This window comes from Corythoichthys intestinalis, chromosome 15 (genome assembly GCF_030265065.1).
Source record: "Corythoichthys intestinalis isolate RoL2023-P3 chromosome 15, ASM3026506v1, whole genome shotgun sequence".
NCBI lineage: Eukaryota > Metazoa > Chordata > Actinopteri > Syngnathiformes > Syngnathidae > Corythoichthys > Corythoichthys intestinalis.
Genome location: NC_080409.1, coordinates 13182698 through 13194999, shown reverse-complemented (window position 1 = coordinate 13194999; position 12302 = coordinate 13182698). Strand labels below are relative to the sequence as shown.

Here is a 12302-nt window from a genome sequence, read left to right as displayed (position 1 = left end):
ATAATTTCGTGAGCAATTTAGATCATTCTGTCTCTGCTCATTTGTTGACCCGGCTCATTTGTTTCTTAGATTGAAAGCGGTACAGTGTGGAAGCAGATTTACATGGACTTGGGCATCCCCATCCTCAACTCGGCAGCATCGTACAACGTCAAGACTGCCTACAAGAAGTAAGTCTTTGTAAGCGGGAGCTCAGCGGATGCGTCCGCAAAATTCACACAGATTTCCCTTTCCCGTCGGCAGATACCTGTTCGGCTTTGAGGAGTACTGCCGCTCCGCCTGCATCACCTTCAGGACAGTCCACCACAACAACATGCGCCCTCCTAAAGTACCGGGCATTCCCAGGATAGGAAACATTCCCAGGACCGGCAGGGCCGACTTCACCTTGGCCACCCTGAAGGTGGAGGACAAGGGCGATGAGTCTGAGAGCGGAAGTGACAAAGAAGAGCTTAAGGACAGACAGATGTCTCCTCGGGTGAGTGGTCGCCATGGTAGCGGACGGAGCTATAAAATTCGGGTACTTTTTTCTGTCCATTTTTTTGGCACGCCCCACACTTTGCCTGATTCACACTGTTCCAAACATCCCAAAATTTCAATTTTTGACAAAAAGCCTCATTCATTTCCAATGGCAAAAACATTACAAATACTCAAAATACTACTTGCCTTACAGATTTTGTCCTATTTAGATAATTCACAAAACGTAGGCGCACAAAAGTGATCAGCCAATTTATGGCAAAAATGTACAGTTGCACCAAAAAAAAAAATGTCCTCATACATTTTCCATGGCACATTCAACTCCCACGAAAATATGTCCACTCACTACTGATTTTGAACTCGGACCTGCAAAAAAAAAAAAAAAAAAAAAAAAAAACAACTCTCTAGTTATGTTCCATATATCCGCTACGAATACATTCCACATTTCAATCTGGGAGAGAGCCAATTGAGGCTTGTTTCATGGGAGGAACCTTCAAAAAATATACAGCTGCTGATTGGACGACAGCTCCTCACTCGATATTCTTTCCTATTTAATGAGGAAATGTACTTGCGACAAAACTTGGGAAATGGACCTGTCAACAAAACCGCTTTGCATTTCGCCATCGAATTCAAGTTTACTGGTTACGTCTGCAGCTCCCGCCTCTTTCCCCTTATTAGCTCACCATCAGAAGGCTACCCAATCCACATTAAGCCACTGTATGATGTATTTGTTCGCGGGAAAAGCTTTTCGTGACGGTGTTTCCTCTTCTTTTAATGAAGAAAGGCAGTGTAATTGCGATAAAATTACAAAATCTTCAAATCTACAAGAACCGCTTTGCACTCCCGACAAACGTCAGAGGACCGGGGAAGTGGCCGGTCAGTTGAGTTTGCAAGACTACTGCATGTTGAATAGGGCTGCAACTAATGATTATTTTTATAATCAATTAATCGGACGAACCGGATGAATGTCACTTTTTTCATTTACCTTAACCACTTGAAGTTGTTTTAGGCATGTTGTAAGTAACAATGAAGATAAAATGAATGACTGTTTCAATTATATTTATGACAGCTTCCTGACTTAACTGTAGTCTAGAACTGTAAGTACATAAAACTTGTTAAGTTTAGAATAAAGGTTCTGAGTACAAAACATAAAATAAATTTCTCAGTACACAAATCAGACCAAAGTTCTGGTCATTAAAGAAAATAGTGCTGCTGATTGGCCTTTTTTTTTTCCTGTGGGCAATGTGCTGATATAAATTGTTAGCCTGGTACTCCAGACTGACCGCTGTTCCAGCTATTGAGTCTGGCCACCATTAAGCGGATAAAATTTCCAGGGCGGAGCAAGCCACAGCAAACAGACAGCGGAGGGGACCAATCAGCGACGGGCGGGACGAGGGACTTGCGTGCGGAAGTAATCATACGAGGAGAGCGAAGTTTATTCAACATGGGTAGCGCGAGACGGACTGTTGTCAATGACTTGTGTCGATGTGTTTTTGGTAATTTAAAACTGATTTTACCGTGGATTGGAACATATTCTCGGCTCTCCTGTTCACCATCTGTGTTGTTGTGGAGACGACTTCCAAGGCGGAAGAGTGACGTTGCTCGTTAAGAACACGTCACGCAAATAAACGAATCTGATTTGTCGATTGATTTTCTACTTGCTCGAGAGGCCGTTAATGGGCCGGGTCCCAGACTATTCTCTTAGTGTTTGAAAAATACAGGGAGAACAGTCTGGCCGTGCCAGGCAAATAAATTGTACCTCATGTTTTCTTTAAACCAACTGAACAACAAAATCGAACGAGGAGGCAGATTGACATGAATCAGTTTTCTTTATAAAATAGTTCATAAAATCAATCCAAATCCGATTTCAAAGCACACTCTTCTTGTCTGATAGTTTACAGTTTGAATGGGAGTTTGTGTTGAGAGACTCGCTCTTATGTGAATGTGGTTTCTTTATAAAAAGAAATGAGACAACTTTATACAACAATAATATGCTTCTCCAAAACATAATACAAACGGACACTTAAGACACCGATTAGCATAATTGCTAACTAGCTTAGCGGTCCGTGCTAAGTAGTAACATCTCATCAACAAAGAATACAAACAATACAATTGGCTTCATTTACTCACTTCTGACGGAGGCACACTGGATCTAACGACACAAAAGACAATCTAACTCTTGACACTATGCATTATTATTGATTCACCAACACAACCTGAGTATAGCAGTGAACTCTCTCGCTCTAATCATTAGCTCGCGTGCATCCTCACATTACACACAAAGACCCAAACGAGACTGCTCATAGCTTCCGGCAAAAATGGAATATCTAATTAGTTGGCAACTAATTTATTTAATCGATTGCAATCGATTAGTTGTTGTTGCAGCATTAAAATGACGTGACTCGCAAATGCCCCAAAATAAACAGGAACTAACCAATCAACCTTGTTGATTTTAGGTGACTTAACAGGTCACTTCTTGTGCATTTTGGGGCATTGCACATCCTGTATCCGTTGATTTACAGGCATTTCCATGTCACTTCTTCCTCATTGGTCACTTCCAGGCGATTTTTGGGTCACATTCTGATGATTTTCGGGCATTCCCGGATCACTTCCTGGTCATTTACGGGTCACTTTCTGCAATTTTGGGGCAATTCAAGGCATTTTTTGGTAAAAAATAATGACCCATCTATGGAGATTTTTGGCAGGTCTGAGTTGAAAATCAATAAAAGTTAGTCAAGTTTGACGTCCTCTGTCTTGTCCTGCGAAGGGGAGAAGACGATGCAGCGCCAAAATGGAGGTGTCCAAGATGGAGCCTCCCAACAAGGGAGGAGATGACATCAGCGAGGAATCCAGGGACGTGCGGCGACGCAGCAGCCGACGCCTCGACGGCTCCGACCGGGGCTCCGAGGAGGACGAGGATGAAGAGGAGGAGGAAGAACAGGAGGATGAGGATGACGAAGACGATGAAGAAGATGAGGACGACGAGGACGAAGAGAGGGAAAGACGGCTGGGTGTCAGGTGAGACGACATTTTCGTTTTCCCAGATGGTAAGGCCATTTTTAACAAAGTTGCATTCAGGAGCGAGGACGAGGAGGACAGTGATGCCGTGACGGGGACAAAAGTGAGGGTCAAGTACGGGAGAGGGAAGACGCAAAAGATCTACGAGGCGCACATCAAGAAGACGGACAACGACAATGGAGAACACTTTTACTTGGTGCATTACTACGGTTGGAACGTCAGGTGAGTGATACGTTTGTGAAAGCTGAAATGTTTATCGTCACGAACGAAATACCATGATATCCCATCACGGGATCGGAAATTGGGCCCTATCGCGTCAGTTTCAGATGAAAGGAATTAGGTGGAAAAGATCAATGTTTTAAAATGTTGATTTTGTTGCGTTGTAGCACATAAAATTTTAAATTAAAAACACTAACTACAAGAAGTACAAGGATAATGTGAAAAGAAACAAAAAAAATATATGTATTGTCCTTTGCGTTATTACAGGACACACTGAAACAGGAGGTGGAAATGAACGCTGCTGGTAGGGAAATGTTATGCTGGCTGTTAGGGAAGCTAACTTTAAGTGAGCATCATGCAAGAGAGAGTTTTAAATATTTTACATTTGGACGTGTGTTTTTTCTTCTCGAACATATTGAGTCACTTACTGTTAGTTTTGGGGCAATTCAAGGGACTTTTTTTGTCTAAAGTAATGACCACCCAATTTTTATTTTTATTTTATTTATTTATTTATTTTTGCAGGACTGGGTTGAATATATATATATATTTAGGATGTTTTGTGGGAGATGAATGCCATTGGAAATGAATAAGGGCCATTGAAAATGTATAAGGAAGTTTTTTCCAAACTTTTTAATTTAGGGCCATTTCCTGTTAATTTTGGGCAAGTCGAATACTTTTGTTGTCAAGAAAAATAATGACACCAAGAGATTTTTTGCTTGAGCGAGTGGACAATAAGTAGGAGTGACTGGACACGTATTTGTGGGAGTTGAATGTGCCATTAGAAGTGAATGGGGCCATTGAAGTAAGATTCTGAAAATTTTGGCTTTGCCAATGCAGATTAATGAGATTTTTTTTAGTAAGAAATATTTTGGGGTCACTTGTTAATTTTGGGGTAATTCGAAGATAATATTTGTTTCGTCAGAAATAATTTTTGCAGGTTTGGAGTGAAATCTAATGGTTAGAAGTAGGGCTGTCAAAATTATCGCGTTAATGCGCGGTAATTAATTTTTTTAATTAATCACATTCAAATATTTGACGCAATTAACGCACATGTCCCGCTCAGACAGTATTCTGCCTTTTGGTAAGTTTTACAGCAAGGATTTTTGTGCTGTCTAACAGCGAACTCTTGTGGTCGCTTTGCGACATGGTTTATTGTTTTCTTGCCAGTTCAATATGGCTGCACGACGTCTCGGGCTGACGCCTACGTTGTAATGTTGTGCTTATATGATCCTTGGACAAGATTTATCCGTAAGTATGGTTGTTGTAAAGAATGTACATATTATGTTAGTAAGCGAAATGTTATATTTTTTGTATGAGACGCTTTTTGTTTATGTTTAGTGAACATGTATAGCATGCTAAGCTAACGTTGTTGCTAATGTAATGCTTGTGTACTTTTTTTTTTGTAGTTTTACGACGGTCTAAAGAGGACAATGGTTTTAGGCCATTTTATTAATAAATCAGATGAAAAAGGAAGAAGTCTGATTATTAAGGCGTCGTTCACTAGCTGTCTAGCTTTGGAAAAAGTAGACGCTTTGGAGTGAGGACAGCATAGACAGATTTAAATGACAGTAGAGTGAAATGCCCACTCCAGTCCTTATGTACCATATGTTGAATGCATATATCCATCTTGTGTCTCATCTCTCCATTCCAACAATTTATTTTACAGAATATATATATAATTTACAGAAAAATATGGCATATTTTATAGATGGTTTGAATTGCGATTAATTACGATTAATTAATTTTTAAGCTGTAATTAACTTGATTAAAAATTTTAATCGTTTGACAGCCCTAGTTAGAAGTAATAGTTCTGTTTGCGTATCATTAAATTAATAGTATTTAACTCATTGTCATTGACAGCGATGGCCGTCCAATTAATTTAGATTCCCAGTCTGAATGGATTGGATTTCTAGCACCGTCAATGGCAGCCAATGAGTGTCCTATCAAAATAATGGCTTACAGATGGCCTCCTTTCACCGCAGGTATGACGAATGGGTCAAGGCCGACCGCATCATCTGGCCGGCCGAGAAAGGAACAAGGAAGAGAACCAGGAAGAAGGTGAAGGTGAGACCTCGTTTCCCGTTGCTGCTCCTCAGACTTCCTAATGACCTTTGAACTTTACCCCAGAACAAAGAAGAAGCCGACAAGGAGGAGGAAAAAATGCCGACGTTGGCGACCACGCCCCCGCTGCCGCATAAGACCACGGGGGCCAAGCGAGGACGCCCCCAAATCCGGAGCGCGCCCAGCAACACGCCGCCCGGACGTAAGACGCCAAGCAGCGAGGGCCGGCTCAACGGCAAAAGCGGACGTGCCGAGTTGCCGCACAACATGGCCAATGGCGACAGTAAGCCTCACCCACTCAGGAATCGACTTGTTCTTTACGCATAACTCTTCGGCCGCCATTGACAGCGATCGACATCAATCCATTTGAACTAGGACGGGCTAGTGGCGATCATGACCATTTATTCATAATCATAATTTATTTTTCAGTCTGAAGGCTTGTCTAGTTGCCATGTACATTGTAGTTGTTGTTGGTGGTGTGTACACTAGTGTTTGTTTTTTTTAATCAATTCCTTTGTTTTTCGTGGTTTCATTGCAATGGATTTTGTTAGATATAAAATATATTTTGAAAAATGTTGTCTCAAGGTTGATTATTCAGCCGGTAGCTCATGAGTGCTTGTTCTTTTGTAGACTTGTCACGTGTCCGTAGGACAAGGAGGACATCAGGGATGTACGACTCGGACCGCGCCTCAAACGGTTAGTCCTTGACATCTCTATTACTTGTACTCTACTTTTACTCACCTTACGGTTACATTGCTCTGTAACCGTTATTGTTACGTTCCTGTTCAGTTACTCTTACATCAGTGTTACAGTTAGGTTACTGTTATGTTGTACTTACTGTTAGCGATACAGTTGCTGTTATCATTGCTTTTACTACAAACTCTAAAATGGACCTGTACTAAGTAACAAAAACATACAAAACGGGCTACTACACCCTTTTGGTACAGGTGTCAGTCTTTAAATGCAGGGAGTAAAAGTCAAAAGCCATCCTTAAAAAATACCACACATTTGATATACAATTATGGCGCGCTCTCCCTGCAGAGGACTCTGGGAACTCCACGGTTGACAGTGAATCAGAAGAGCCGCCTGACAAGAAGCCATGGCGAGGGAGGCCTGGAAATGAGGACTCGAAGGAGGTTGAGCTGAGCCGGGCCTTAGTCGTGGCGGCCTCTCCGTGTCCTGCCACACCACCTCGCCCTAGCGCGGTGCCACAGGCCACCGCCCACGTCACCACCCCTTCCCAAGAGAAGGACCGACCGGCTGAGGAAACTATCAAAGTAGCAGATGAGCTCATCGATGCGCCTGAAGTGGCTGAAACGGCGTCACCCTCCTTGTCCCCTCGACCCGATGCTCCACCTGCCCTGTTGGAAGACCCCAAGACACCACCTTTGTCACCGCCAGCGCTTAAAGTTCACAACTGCGAAACGCCGCCTAAACTCTGCGGTCCGGCTAGCGCCACCAGTCCCGAACTGCCTCTTCTCCCTCCTCCCCATAGTGTTCTGACCAGGCCGGATAAACCCATGGTGGTGCTCCACTGCCTCCCCACACCGCGTCCCCGGCCGGAACCCCCTATGCCACCCGTTACCACCCCGTCGGACACAGACTCCGCCAGCGAGGAGGAGGAGGAAAAACCCGAGCTGAAGCCGTCCTACGATACGAAGCGGGAAGAGATGACGCCCACCTCACCAAAGTCCTCGACGAGCCCCTCCGAGGCGGCCCCTGGCGCTTCACCCAAATCCCTCCCATCCCCACAACGCGGTGCAGAGGCGGAAAGGAGCGACCGCAAAGCAGCCAGGGCGGACGAAGTGCAAGAGCGAGCGGGCGAAGAGACTGACGAACACACGCCGGAGAGTGCCGGGACGTCGCCCCGTACCCGGGAAGTCCTGGGCCCCGCCCCCGGCGAAGAGCTACCCATGGGCGCCGAAGCGTTACTCTGCCATGAGGTCGACCTGGATGATCCCGATGACAAGGACAAGCCCGCCTCTTGCTCGGAGTCCCGCCTCCTCGTGGCGAGGGAGCAGACACCCCCGTTGCCCCGCCGACCCTTCCTACCAGACGAGGTCTCCGGCTGCAACACCTGTCCTGAGGAGCTCCGCCCGGCTGCCCTCGACTCCCAGATAGAGGAAGTGGTGGTGTGTGGAGCCAGAGAGAAGGAGGACGACACCCACTCCGGTCCGGATGCGGACGCGCTGCAGGAAGCCCGAGGTGGGTGTTGGGCTCCACCCCTGTCCGGTCTCATGTGACTAGTAACAAGAATGAAGTTTACGTTGTAATACCATGAGAAAAAAGTCGCAACCATAAGAGAACAAACTTGTAATGTGACGAGACTAATTTTGCAATATTTTGAGAAAACAATATTACAACATTGAAGTAGTTATATACTATATATATATATTTACATATTGTGTGTGTGTGATTTTTTTTTCTTGTAATATTATGACATTATTCACGTAATATTAAGCAACGATACGAAACAGTATTTTCTTGTAATACTTAAAATTTCCTAACATTACACTTTAATCTCGTAATATTTTTTCTCATATTACGTTTACTAATATTACATGACTTTTTCTTTTAATACTATGACTTTTTTTCTCAATATGATGTAGTTTTACATAGTATTAAAATTTAAATCTCATAACAACTGTCGCAGTAGTGTCGTGTTATGTCTTAATCTCCGAGTACGACTTTTATCCTCATTTTATGACATGAATCTCGTAATATTACAATTTGTAATATTACCCCCAAAAAAGTCAACTTTTTGTATTACAAATAATGACTTAATTGTAATATTACATCTTTTTTCCTCATAATATTATGACTTAGTCCTATTTTTTATTGTTTGGCACTAGTACAGTTTTATACTTATTAAATATAGTTACATCACACTATTTTTTTAATTCAAATTTGGCAATCATTGTTTAATAATGAGTTCCACTTGAGTGTCCCTTCAACATGATTGTTTTCCTATTAGCATTAGTTTAACTTAACAACATTGAAACTAAAAAAAAACAATACAACATTTTAGCCATTTTTATATGCGTGTTTGTTCTAATACAAGTTATCTTATGTTGTAACAAATGGATTTGTCGTCCATCGCCATCAGTTGAGATTGAGCTAATGGACTTTTGCCTCTTAGGTCAAAAGCGTCTGGTGGAGTGCAACTCGACAAGCCCCGCCTCCAAAAAACACAAACGCAACCACAAGCGAGCCGGCGGGTCGACGTCCAAGAGCGACAAGAACAGCGCAGGTGAGTACACCGTCCCTGTCCCGTCGCTTTGGACACGAGGTGATGACGCTCTCTCCTCCACCCGTCAGGTCACAGCAGCGACAGCGAGGACCAATCGCGTCTTTCGGCTTTGCCTAAACCCAACAAGTCTCGCTGCCCTTCCGTTACGTCGCCGCACGCCAAAGACAAACAAAACGCCGCCTCACCGCAGCGAGCATCCAAGTGGACCTTTCAGCTCGGTAAAATACACCAATGTTGACTTTGATTACTTTCTGTGTTTTCTTTCTAGTTTTTTCTAGTTTTGAGGGGGGTTTTTTGTTCGTGTTTTTGCTTGGTTGACTCTATCGATGCCTTTGACTGCGATTGACGTCCAAAGTCAAATTTTTAGAGTTTATTTGCACTGCATTATTTGATTTTTCAAATTTGTTTTTTGCGGTTTTTAATTTCTTTTGCATGTTTTTGTTGTTATCGCCATTTTCCAGCTTTTTTGAGGTTTTTCATTTTTTGATTTACAAGTTTTCTGTTTTCAGTTTTTTGTTATTTTTTTTGTCAGTTTTACAGTAGGTGTTTTGTTTGGCGTTCCTATTTTTGCAGTTTATTTGTCATGGTTTACATGTTTTTTACAATGATCGTGTGTTTTTTTGTGTTTGCGTTTTTCCATGTTTTACATAGATTTTCAATTTTTTTGTGTGTGCAATTTTGCAGTTTTTTCACTTTTTTCATTTTCAAATAGATCGGACATCTACTCGTAACATATTTCCAATCAATGCAGAAAGATTACTGGCCGTCTAGTGCTGTCAACGACGGTGAATGAGATAACGGAAATGTTTTTTTTTATCTTTTCCAATTGTAGCAGTATTCCACTAACGATAAGAATTTGGGTTTCCGTCCCATTTAGACGCTTTGGACAGCATGTCGAGTAGCGAGAGGATCTCCTTCCTGCAGGACAAGCTGCAGGAGATCCGCAAGTACTACATGAGCCTCAAGTCCGAGGTGGCGTCCATCGATAGACGCAGGAAGCGCTTAAAAAAGAAGGAGCGAGAAGGTAAGCTGTATAATGCTTTTTTCGTTTTTTCAGCACGCCTACACACTTCGACCTTATTAACCTTTGGCAAACTCCGCCTCCTAAACGGTCATCGAGAAATCATACATCCTAGAGAACCTTGATGGCGAAAAACATTGGGATGCCCCACTGTCTATATAATTGATTAATTTGGTGTTTTTAAAACAGGTTTCACATGGTTCCTTGAAATCCTTGAAAATGCTTCAATTTTACTGTCGTGTTTCTTTTCAAGGTTTTAAAAGTACTTAAATTTTGTGTCAAGTCCTAGAGAAAACTTGGAAGTGTTAGGCACACAATATTTCTCAGTACCCTGTCTAAAAATATAAACTATGAAATGTAGGAAAATAAAATATATTTGCTTCATTGCTGCTAAACGCTCGTTCTGAAGTTGCTTTCCCTTGATGTTCCTCACCACATTGAGTACAGCACATTTAATTCCGTTTAATCAAGTGAACTTTATACAAATCGAGGAGTATTTAAATGCATACTCGTGCATTTGCTGTGGTTTGATAGAATAGTGTTGTTTTTGGCAGCCCTTCTAATATTTGTTTTCGTCTTTTGGACGAAAATACTTATTAGTGTTAGTCATATTTTCGTCATTACAAAGTGTCTTTGTCCAGTTTTAGTTTTAGTCAACAAAATCTAATAGAAATTTTGTCTAGTTTCAGTCGACAACTACTCAAAATCTTTTTGTCTGTGCAAAAATAAAGGTTTCCAAAATTTTCAAGTGGGCATAGACAGACAAGAACATATTGTAGCATCTACAATACAGGTACACAATAATTATCGGTCCGATAATAGGAATTATGACGTCATCCCAATAAATCCAATAACGTTATTAATTGGACCGATAATATACGTATAATATATTTGGCACGGTGTTGGCTGATTGGGATGTGTGCGTTTGTTTCCACTCCTGTTTTGCCAGTACACAACGAATCAGTGACTGTGTGTGGTTTGGGAAGAGGGAGTGTTTTTTTCTGCCAACTCGAGGAGATTAAAATAAATGTCAAATCCACTATCCACCTGTTAGAACACACATGCAAATATAAAATATATAAATGTTTATTGAATATCCATCTTACAGTCTTGTTTGTGTGGTTTGGGAAGAGGGAGTTTTACAACAAATCAAGAGCTCCCTTTCTGTGACGTAACGCTCAACTGACAGCAGTACTGTGCAGCACAGCTGGCTAACAAAACAACTAGCATGGTTTCTGTAGTGTGGGATTTGTCAGTGGAAAACGCTTCACTTGCAATTTGTAACACATGCAAAGCCGAGGTTCCACAAGGAAGGAAAAAGGTATTGAGCTACAACGCATCTTAAAAAGTCACTTAAAAGATCACAATTGCTTCGATGGTGTTTTAAAAGAGTACGTCGACACGCTGGCTGCAAATGAAGCTGCCCATCCAATTACAAAGCCAGCTATGTGGCTAAATGTTGGCGGAAGACGACCAGCCCTTTTCCCTTGTATAAAACATAGCATTCAGGCAGCTACTTCGTCATTTGGAGCCCACATTCATTACTCCCAAGATGCCACCACTTTTCAGATGAATGTTTAACGGCTATGATGAGATTACCACACTCCTCCATACTTAGATCAGCAACCATGCACGGCACATATCGGTTTCACCACGGACATATGGACGTGTAATGTTAGTCCTGTCAGCATGCTTGGTCTGACGGTGCAGTGGCTGGATAAGGATTTCGTACTGTACAGAGAAGAAACGTCACGCTTCATTGAAAATGGGTTCACTCACTGCCGTTTATATGGATTATAAGGCAAGCCATTAATGCTTTTTGTTCTACCATATTTGATGAGAAATGCGCTTTCACTAAATTTATAACTTGTTTCAGTGTCATAGTTATTTACTTTTGGATACTGTGAAGAGTCTTAATGCGCTTTTTGTTTCAGTTAAATTTATAAACATTTACCTGTAAGTATTTCTTTAGTTGAATCCTAGCCTTGGCTTATGCAAAGTTTTGTTACTGTTCTAGAGGCCTTATTTTTTTATCATTGAGTGATGAACCTACTATGGCAATTAGCAAATGTTTGCATTTTAAAGTGTTATTTTTACCAGTTATTGAGAAGCTCACTGTCTCGTAATTGCCAGGTTAAATTGTTTAATGGACCAAGACCACAACAGTCTCCTCTCCTCTAGTACCAAATGTTTTTATCTGATGACAAAGCACAGTACTTGTTGGGTTTGTTTTAGTTCAGTGCTCATTGTTCAGGGAACACC

At 41.9% G+C, this 12302-nt stretch overlaps 1 protein-coding gene across 3 annotated transcripts in view; it reads left to right on the top strand.

Moving 5' to 3' along the window:
• Positions 1–12302, top strand: part of arid4a (AT-rich interactive domain 4A) — a 39952-nt gene that overhangs the window by 18265 nt on the left and 9385 nt on the right. For 2 of the 3 annotated variants that reach the window (XM_057859596.1, XM_057859597.1), the window contains exons 14-24: positions 70–167; positions 241–472; positions 3239–3489; positions 3550–3711; positions 5691–5772; positions 5836–6052; positions 6400–6465; positions 6811–7974; positions 8909–9019; positions 9088–9237; positions 9897–10043. In XM_057859596.1, the coding sequence (XP_057715579.1) occupies positions 70–167; positions 241–472; positions 3239–3489; positions 3550–3711; positions 5691–5772; positions 5836–6052; positions 6400–6465; positions 6811–7974; positions 8909–9019; positions 9088–9237; positions 9897–10043 (2680 nt within the window). The remainder of the gene's footprint in view (positions 1–69; positions 168–240; positions 473–3238; positions 3490–3549; positions 3712–5690; positions 5773–5835; positions 6053–6399; positions 6466–6810; positions 7975–8908; positions 9020–9087; positions 9238–9896; positions 10044–12302) is intronic. The other variant, XM_057859598.1, reaches the window with a different exon arrangement.